At 63.2% G+C, this 9,441-nt stretch overlaps 1 protein-coding gene across 1 annotated transcript; it reads left to right on the top strand.

Annotated features, from left to right (window-relative positions):
* Positions 1 to 1,364: 1,364 nt before the first annotated feature.
* Positions 1,365 to 7,577, top strand: GTPBP3 (GTP binding protein 3, mitochondrial). Its single transcript, XM_041417179.1, has 8 exons — positions 1,365 to 1,804; positions 2,306 to 2,392; positions 3,912 to 4,114; positions 4,593 to 4,665; positions 5,068 to 5,211; positions 6,160 to 6,325; positions 6,408 to 6,677; positions 7,295 to 7,577. The coding sequence occupies exons 1-8, from the start codon at positions 1,429 to 1,431 to the stop codon at positions 7,527 to 7,529; spliced, it is 1,554 nt and encodes a 517-aa protein (XP_041273113.1). The 5' UTR covers positions 1,365 to 1,428; the 3' UTR covers positions 7,530 to 7,577.
* The last annotated feature ends 1,864 nt before the right edge of the window (positions 7,578 to 9,441 follow it).

The following is a 9,441-nucleotide window of genomic DNA, read 5'->3' as shown; positions in this document are numbered from 1 at the left end:
GAGTCTGTAGAGAACATGGTTTAAGTTAAATAAATATTAATATATTTTTATTTATTATTTATATAAAAATAATATATATAATATAACATTACCACTATATTATATTAAATATAGTATTTTTATTTTTATATATCTTTAATTTAAACCATGTTCTTTACAGATTGCTCCATTACAGGGAGTACCTGCATGCTCATATCAATAAATACGAATAAAACCAAATTAATTAAAGATATAAAAATAGAAATATCAAACAAACAGCCAGGCAACCCAGCGCTGGATTTTCTCCCTTTTCTCCCTTAATAACATTTGTAAATGTTCAGATTTTATTTCGGTAAGAGTAGATATCAATTTTCTAACAATTGAAATCGTGTTTCCCACCGGGGCCAGCCCGGGGCCGGGCGGAACCGCGGGGTTCGCGTGGCTTCACCCAGGGCGCCGCCATCTTTGCTCATTGACCAATCAAAAGCCGAGTTTCAGCATGAGCCCCGCCCCTCTATGTGAATTAACCAATAGAGTGCTGTAATGGGCGGAGGCGCTGAGGCCCGTGAGGCCGCTGAGCCGGTTAGCAACCAATCAGGAGCGGGATTCCCGTGATGGCCACGCCCCCTCGGTGGGTTTGGCCAATGGCGCGCGGCGGTGGGCGGGGCCAGGCGGGCGCGGGGAGGGCAACGATGGCGCTGACGGGGGGACAGAGGGGGACAGAGGGACAGGGAGATGGGGGGACAGAGGGGCAAAAGGGGACAGAAGGACAGAGGGGATAGAGGGGCAAGAGGGGACAGAAGGGACGGGGGGGCAAAAGGGGATAGAGGGGACAGGGGGACAGAAGGGATAGAAGGGACAGAGGGGATAGAGGGGGACAGAGGGGCAGGAAGATAGAGGGGCAGAGGGGGACAGAGGGGCAAGAGGGGACAGAAGGACAGAGGGGATAGAGGGGCAAGAGGGGACAGAAGGGACGGGGGGGCAAAAGGGGACAGAGGGATAGAGGGGCAAAGGGGGACAGAGGGGACAGAAGGGACGGGGGCAGAGGGGATAGAGGGACAGAGGGGACAGAGGGACAGAGAGGACAGAGGGGGCAGAGGGACAGAGGGGACAGGGGGTGCCCATAACCCCCCCAATCCCCCCAGGTGTGCGCGCGCGCTGAGCTGGGTGCCACCCGCAGCGGGCACAGGTGCCACCAGAGGCAGAGATGGCACCAGAGGCACAGGTGCCACCACGGGCACAGGTGCCACTGTGAGCACAGGTGGCACCACGGGCACAGGTGCCACCCGGGGCACAGATGGCACCCGGGGCACAGGTGACACCCAGGGCACAGGTGACACCACGGGCACAGGTGCCACTGTGAACACAGGTGCCACCACGGGCACAGGTGCCACCCGGGGCACAGATGGCACCCGGGGCACAGGTGACACCCAGGGCACAGGTGGCACCATGGGCACAGGTGCCACTGTGAGCACAGGTGGCACCACGGGCACAGGTGCCACCCGGGGCACAGATGGCACCCGGGGCACAGGTGCCACCAGAGGCACGGGTGCCACCCGGGGCACAGGTGCCACCAGAGGCACAGGTGCCACCAGAGGCACGGGTGCCACCAGAAGCACAGGTGACACCATCTTCGCGCTGTCCTCGGCGCCGGGGCGCTGCGGCGTGGCCGTGATCCGGGCCAGCGGGCCGGGCAGCGGGGCCGCCCTGCGCAGCCTCGCCGGGACCCCCGCGCCGCCCCCGCCCCGGGTCATGGCCCTGCGGCGCATCCGGGACCCCCGCACGGGAGAGAGCCTGGACAGGGGGCTGGTGGTGTGGTTCCCAGGTGGGGACACGGCTGGGGACACGGGGACATGGGCTGGGACGTGGGGTGGGGATTGGGGACACAGGGATGGGGACATGGGATGGGGACATGGGGATGGGGATTGGGGACACAGGGATGGGGACCTGGGTTAGGGACACAGGGATGGGGACATGGGATGGGGGGATTGGGGTTCGGGGCAGGGATTGGGGTTGGGGGCAGGGATTGGGGTTTGGGGCAGGGATTGGGGTTGGGGGCAGAAATTGGGGTTGGGGGCAGGATTGGGGTTTAGGGCAGGGATTGGGTTTTGGGGGCTCAGTGCCCCATGGGGGTCCTGGCGCCTGGCGCAGCCCCCTGGGCATTCCTGGCCCTGTTTGGGGTTGGGGTCACCCTTACACTGATCCCCTGGAGCTGCTCCTGGGGGAGGGTCTCTCCTGGCGCTCCCCCCAGGCCGTTTTGGGGTGTCACGGTGTGGGGGGGGGCTGCCTGGCAGGGGGGTGCCCACCCAGCCCCGCGTGCCCGCAGGGCCCCACAGCTTCACCGGGGAGGACTGCGCCGAGCTGCACGTGCACGGGGGGCCCGCCGTGGTCAGCGGGGTGCTGCGGGCCCTGGGTGAGCCCCGAGCCCCTCTGACCCCGTTCCATCCCTCCTGACCCTGTTCCATCCCTCCTGACCCTGTTCCATTGTATCCTGACCCTGTTCCATTGTAACCTGACCCTATTCCATTGTATCCTGGCCCTGTTCCATCCCTCCTGACCCTATCCCATCCCATCCTGGCCCTGTTCCATTGTATCCTGACCCTGTTCCGTTGTATCCTGACCCTGTTCCATTGTAACCTGACCCTATTCCATTGTATCCTGATCCTATTCCCATCCCTGCTGATCCTATCCCATCCCTGCTGACCCTGTTCCATTGTCTCCTGCCCCTGTTCCGTTGTATCCTGACCCTGTTCCATTGTATCCTGACCCTGTTCCATCCCTCCTGACCCTATCCCATCCCATCCTGGCCCTGTTCCATTGTATTCTGACCCTGGTCCATCCCATCCTGACCCTGTTCCGTTGTATCCTGACCCTGTTCCATTGTATCCTGACCCTGTTCCATCCCTCCTGACCCTATCCCACCCCTCCTGACCCTATTCCATTGTATCCTGATCCTATTCCCATCCCTGCTGATCCTATCCCATCCCTGCTGACCCTGTTCCATTGTATCCTGACCCTGTTCCATTGTATCCTGACCCTATCCCATCCCTCCTGACCCTGTTCCCATCCCACACTGCCCCTATTCCCATCCCATCCAGCCTCTCGGGGTGCTGCGGGCCCTGGGTGAGCCCCGACCCCGTCCTGATCCTATTCCATTTTATTCTGTCCCTATTCCATCCCTCCTGACCCTATTCCCATCCCTCCTGCCCCTCGGGGTGCTGCGGGCCCTGGGTGAACCCTGATCCCCTGCTGACCCTGTTCCCATCCCATCCTGACCCTGTTCCATCCCATCCTGTCCCTCTTCCATCCCTCCTGCCCCAATTCCATCCCATCCTGATCCTATTCCATCCCTCCTGCCCCTTTCCCAGCCTGATCCTTTCCCTCTTCCCCTTGGGATGCCGGGTGATCCTTCTCCATCCCTCTTCCCCCTTAGGCCCTGGGTGAACCCTAATCCCCTGCTGACCCTGTTCCCATCCCTCCTGACCCTGTTCCATCCCATCCTGATCCTATTCCATCCCTCCTGCCCCTTTCCCAGCCTGATCCTTTCCCTCTTCCCCTTGGGATGCCGGGTGATCCTTCTCCATCCCTCTTCCCCCTTTGTTTTGTGTCCTTCCCTTTGGGATCCCCGGGGTTCTTCCTGATCATCCCCTGTCCCATTTCCCCCCATCCTCTTTCCCCCTTCCCTTTGGGATCCTGGGGAATCCCCTGTCCCATTACCCCCACCCCATTTTCCCCATCCCATTTCCACTTCCCCTTTCCCCCTTCCCTTTGGGATCCCAGGGATTCAGCCTGATCCTCCCCCGTCCCATTTCCTCTTCCCTCTGGGATCCTGTAGTTTCTGCCTGATCATTCCCTGTCCCATTTCCCCGCTCCTCCCCGTTCCCCGGGCCGCCCTCCATGCCGCTGTCCCCGCCGTGCCCGGTGCTCCCCAGGCCGTTTGCCGGGGCTGCGGCCGGCCGAGCCGGGCGAGTTCACGCGCCGGGCGTTTGCCCACGGCAAGCTGGACCTGACGGCGGCCGAGGGCCTGCGGGACCTGATCGGGGCCGAGACGGAGGCGCAGCGGCGCCAGGCGCTCCGGCAGCTCGAGGGGGACCTGGGCCGGCTCTACCAGCGCTGGAGCCACGCCCTCACCCAGGTGGGGCTCACCTGCGGGGCCAGCGAGCCCGCCCGGGTGGCTACTGAGCCCTCCCGGGTGGCCACCGAGCCCTCCCGCTTGGCCATCAAGCCCTCCCCGGTGGCCACCGAGCCCTCCTGAGTGGCCACCAAGCCCTCCCAAGTGGCCACCGAGCCCTCCCAAGTGGCTACTGAGCCCTGCCAGGTGGCTGCTGAGCCCTCCTGGGTGGCCACCGAGCCCTCCTGAGTGGCCACTGAGCCCTCCCAGGTGGCCACTGAGCCCTCCCAGGTGGCTACTGAGCCCTCCTGGGTGGCTACTGAGCCCTCCAAGGTGGCCACCGAACCCTCCCAGGTGGCCACTGAGCCCTCCAAGGTGGCTACTGAGCCCTCCCAAGTGGCCACCAAGCCCTCCCAAGTGGCTACTGAGCCCTGCCAGGTGGCTACTGAGCCCTCCCGGGTGGCCAGCAGCAGCTCGGGGGTGACTCCCACCCCCCTGGCAGGCGCTCGCCCACCTGGAGGCCTACATCGACTTCAGCGAGGATGACAACGTGGAGGAAGAGGTTCTGGCCCAAGGTGAGCCCCTGCTGTCCCCATGTCATGGCTGTGTCCCCACGGTGTCACTCTGGGAATGGGGACATCCAGGGGGGCTTGTCCCATCCAGCCACTCCTGGTCTTTGTCCCCTTGGCTGGGACATGGGGCCTCTTCCTGGTGTTTTTATCCCAAATTTGGGGCTCAGGACACGGGGTCTGCTCTGGTGTTTTTCCTCAAGTGGGGGCTTGGGCCCTGCTGTCCCCAGCCAGGCTGACCCTGCCGTGTGTCCCCAGCCGGGCTGTCCCCGCTGTCCCCAGCCGGGCTGTCTCCGCCGTGTCCCCGCTGTCCCCAGCCGGGCTGACCCTGCTGTGTGTCCCCAGCCGGGCTGTCCCCGCCGTGTCCCCGCTGTCCCCAGCCGGGCTGACCCCGCCGTGTCCCCGCAGTGGCTGTCACCGTGCGGGCGCTGCTGCAGGAGCTCCGGGGCCACCTGCGGGACGGGCGCCGGGGGGAGCTGCTGCGGGGGGGGGTCCGGGCCGTCATCGCCGGCCCCCCCAACGTGGGCAAGAGCAGCCTGCTCAACCTGCTCTGTGAGTGGGGCACGGGGCCACACGGCAGCCATTCCTGCTGTCCCCAGGCCGTCGTGTCACCTGGGGTGGGGACCAGCCGTGGAGGGGTTGGGATAATTCCCAGAATTCCAGAGGGAGCCATTCCTGATGTCCCCAGGCCATCATGTCACCCATGGGTATGGAGGGGTTGGGACAATTCTCAGAATTCCACAGGGAGCCATTCCTGATGTCCCCAGGCCATCATGTCACCTGGGCGTGGGATAATTCCCAAAATTCCAGAGGGAACCATTCCCAGTGTCCCCAGGTCACCCAGGATGGGGACTGCACGTGGAGGGGTTGGGATAATTCCCAAAATTCCAGAGGGAACCATTCCCAGTGTCCCCAGGTCACCCAGGATGGGGACTGCACGTGGAGGGGTTGGGATAATTCCCAAAATTCCAGAGGGAACCATTCCCAGTGTCCCCAGGTCACCCAGGATGGGGACTGCACGTGGAGGGGTTGGGATAATTGCCAAAATTCCAGAGGGAACCATTCCTGCTGTCCTCAGGTCACCCATGGGCATGGAGGGGCTGGGATCAATCCCCAAATCCCACAGGGACCATTCCCGCTGTCCCCAGGTCACCCACGGGCATGGAGGGGCTGGGATCAATCCCCAAACCCCTCAGCACCCTTCCCGCTGTCCCCAGGCCATCGTGTCACCCACGGGCATGGAGGGGCTGGGATAATGCCCAAACCCCCCAGGACCATTCCCGCTGTCCCCAAGTCACCCACGGGCATGGAGGGGTTGGGATCAATCCCCAAGCCCCCCAGGACCCTTCCCGCTGTCCCCAAGTCACCCACGGGCATGGAGGGCCCGGGATAATCCCCAAGCTCCCCAGGACCATTCCTGCTGTCCCCAAGTCACCCACAAGCATGGAAGGGCTGGGATCAATCCCCAAATCCCACAGGGACCCTTCCCGCTGTCCCCAGGTCGGCGCCCGGCCGCCATCGTGTCCCCCACGGCGGGCACCACGCGGGACGTGCTGGAGGTGGCCCTGGACATCGGGGGGTACCCGCTGGTGCTCAGTGACACCGCGGGGCTGCGCCAGGCCACCGACCCCGTGGAGCGCGAGGGCGTGGCCCGGGCACGGGCCCGGTGAGCTTCGGGGGGTTTTTTGGGCGTTTGGGGGGGTTTGGGGTGTCAGTCCGGACGGTGACATCGCCCTGTGTGTCCCCAGGTTGCACCAGGCCGACCTGGTGCTGGCAGTGCTGGATGCCACCTCGGTGTCACCCACGCCGGTGGCTCTGGGGGCGGCGCTGGCGGCGCTGGAGCCGCCCCCGGGCACCCCCTGCGTGCTGGTGCTCAACAAGGCCGACCTGCTGGGGGGGCACGGGGGGTCCCCGAGTGCCAGCGGAGCCCCGGGACCCCCTGCCACCCTGCTGTCCTGCAAGACGGGCGAGGGGCTGGAGGCGCTGCTGGAGCTGCTGGCACAACAGCTGGCACAGCTGTGAGTCCGGGGGATCCCAAACCCTCATCCTGGTTTGTGGGGCTGGCTGCTCCCCCTTTTCCATGGCTGATCCCCCTTTTCCATGGCTGATCCCCCTTTCTGTGGCTGATCCCTTTCCCTTCCCGATCCCCTTTTCCATTCCCGGTCCCCTTTTCCATTCCTGATCCCTGTCCCGTGCCCAATCCCCTTTTCCGTGCCTGATCCCTTCCCATTCCCATTCCCATTCCCATTCCCATTCCCATTCCCATATCCCATTTCCATCCCATTCCCATCCCATTCCCTTTCCCATTCCCATTCCCATCCCTTCCTATTCCCATTCCCATTCCCATATCCCTCTCCCATTCCCATTCCCATTCCCGTTCCCGTTCCCTTTCCCATCCCTTCCTATTCCCATTCCCATTCCCATATCCCTCTCCCATTCCCATTCCCATTCCCGTTCCCGTTCCCATTCCCATCCCTTCCTATTCCCATTCCCATTGCCATATCCCATTCCCATCCATTCCCTTTCCCATTCCCATATCCCATTCCCATCCCTTCCCATTCCCGTTCCCATTCCCATTCCCATTCCCATTCCCGTTCCCATTCCCATTCCCTTTCCCATCCATTCCCATTCCCAGGTGCGGGGATCCCCTCCTGGGCTCTCCCAGCCTGACCCAGAGCAGGCACAGCCGCCACCTCGGGGCGTGCGCGGCGGCCCTGGAGCGCTTTGGGGACGTTGGGGACAGCGGGGACCTGGCGGTGGCAGCCGAGCAGCTGCGGGTGGCACGGCGGGAGCTGGGCAGGATCACCGGGCACGTGGGCGCCGAGGACATCCTGGATATCATTTTTAGGGATTTTTGTGTGGGGAAGTGACACTCCCTGGGGCGTGGTGTCACCGGGATTAAACCGTGGTGCCTTTGGTGGCTTTGGTGTTGTCCCCTCGCTGGTGGCCGTGTCTGGGAGTGTGTCCCAAGCCCCGAATGTGGGAAAAAAACCCTGGAAAAAGTCCCAATTCCTGGCCAGGGGGACAAACCAGGAGCTGGAGGGGAAAAGCCACCCCGGGTGTCCCCGTTTGGGGTGTCCCCATCCCCAGTGTGACATGGGGCACGTCCCTGTGCCCCCCGACCCCAAGGATCCAGCCTGAGGGGTTTGGGACCCCCGGGATCCATCCCAATCCACGGAATTCCCCCAGACCATGGCAGATGTGGGCTCTTGCTGGTGCTCTGCCACCCCAAAAGTGGTGGCATCTCCTGGGGACACCCCCGTGCCACCCCCCTGTGCCACCCCTGGGCGGGAGCTCGGGAAGCACCTGGTGCTCCGAGATTATCCATGGAGGAATTCCAGGAAATCCTCTGGCAGTGCCTGAGGCCCCCCCGGACCTTCGGGGACAGTGAGACTTTGTCACTTTTGTCACCACGGTCCCACCCTGGGGCTGGGCGGGGGGGGGGGGGGGTGGAGGTGGCATTGCCATCCTCGGAGGGGTGGCAGGAGGTGGCAGTGCCCTTCTCCCGGCACGGACACGGCTTGGGGGACACTTGGGATGGGGAAAGGGACAAGGGACACTCCGGGAGGCCTCGGTGGCGCCTGGCGTGCGGGGGGGGGGGGGGGGGGGGGGGGGGGGGTGGAGGTGGCATTGCCATCCTCGGAGGGGTGGCAGGAGGTGGCAGTGCCCTTCTCCCGGCACGGACACGGCTTGGGGGACACTTGGGATGGGGAAAGGGACAAGGGACACTCCGGGAGGCCTCGGTGGCGCCTGGCGTGCGGGCAGGGGCGGCGGGGCAGGAAAAGGATTTTCCACAGGAAACGCAGCCGTAAATCCCGGGAATAAATCCTGGGAATAAATCCCTGCCCCGCTCCGGGGGGGCCGGGGGACAAGGACATCCCCGTGCCTAATCCTCTGGGGACAAGGACATCCCTGTGCCTCTTCCTCTGGGGACAAGGACATCCCTGTCCCTCAGGCATTTCCCACCCCTCTGTGCAGAGCTGAGATGGAATTCCCGCTCCCAAAATTCCCGATTTTTCGGTGCATTTCCATCCACACGAGTGGGGAGTTGTCCCCAGATTCGGGACCGGGGGACAAGGACAATGCTGTCCTTCATCCTTTGGGGCAAGGACATCCCTGTCCCTCGGGCGTGTCCCACCCCTCTGTGCGGAATTCCTGCTCCCAAAATTCCCATGGATTTTCCCATGGATTTCCATCCACACGAGTGGGGAGTTGTCCCCAGATTCGGGACCGGGGGACAAGGACAATGCTGTCCTTCATCCTTTGGGGCAAGGACATCCCTGTCCCTCGGGCGTGTCCCACCCCTCTGTGCGGAATTCCCGCCCCCAAAATTCCCGATTTTTCCATGGATTTCCACCCACACGAGCAGCGAGTTGTCCCCAGATTCGGGGCCGGCTGTTGTCCCGCTCCAGCCGGGAGGCGGGGATACATCTGAGGGGACACATGGGGCGGGGTTGGGGACACGGGGACAAAGGGACGGAGGGAGGGTGGCCCTGGGGCGGGGGTTGCCATCCGTGCTGCGGGAAGCACCTCCTGGGCGGCTCTCCTGGTTTTCCGTGGGGTTTTCCAGCGTTATCCGCTGTGGGAAAGTGGGATCAGGGCGGGGGCACCTCCGGGAGCCCTGGGGAGGGTGGCCCGGTGTCACCCCTGTCCCCTCACCTGGCGTTCCCTCAAGCATGTCCCACCCCTCTGTGTGGAATTCCCGCCCCCAAAATTCCCGATTTTTCCATGGATTTCCACCCACACGAGCAGCGAGTTGTCCCCAGATTCGGGGCCGGCTGT

Source organism: Onychostruthus taczanowskii, unplaced genomic scaffold, assembly GCF_017590055.1.
Source record: "Onychostruthus taczanowskii isolate IOZ18803 unplaced genomic scaffold, ASM1759005v1 scaffold106, whole genome shotgun sequence".
Lineage (NCBI taxonomy): Eukaryota > Metazoa > Chordata > Aves > Passeriformes > Passeridae > Onychostruthus > Onychostruthus taczanowskii.
The sequence above is the reverse complement of the archived record's forward strand: the minus strand, read 5'-3'. Positions and strand labels throughout refer to the sequence as shown.

Coding starts and splice junctions, on each gene's coding strand:
- GTPBP3 (XM_041417179.1), top strand. CDS start 1,429: ATGGGCACAGGTGCCACTGTGAGCACAGGTGGCACCACGGGCACAGGT. Junction 2,393..3,911: donor CGGGGTGCTGCGGGCCCTGG/GTGAGCCCCGAG, acceptor GGTGCTCCCCAG/GCCGTTTGCCGGGGCTGCGG. Junction 6,678..7,294: donor GCACAACAGCTGGCACAGCT/GTGAGTCCGGGG, acceptor TCCCATTCCCAG/GTGCGGGGATCCCCTCCTGG.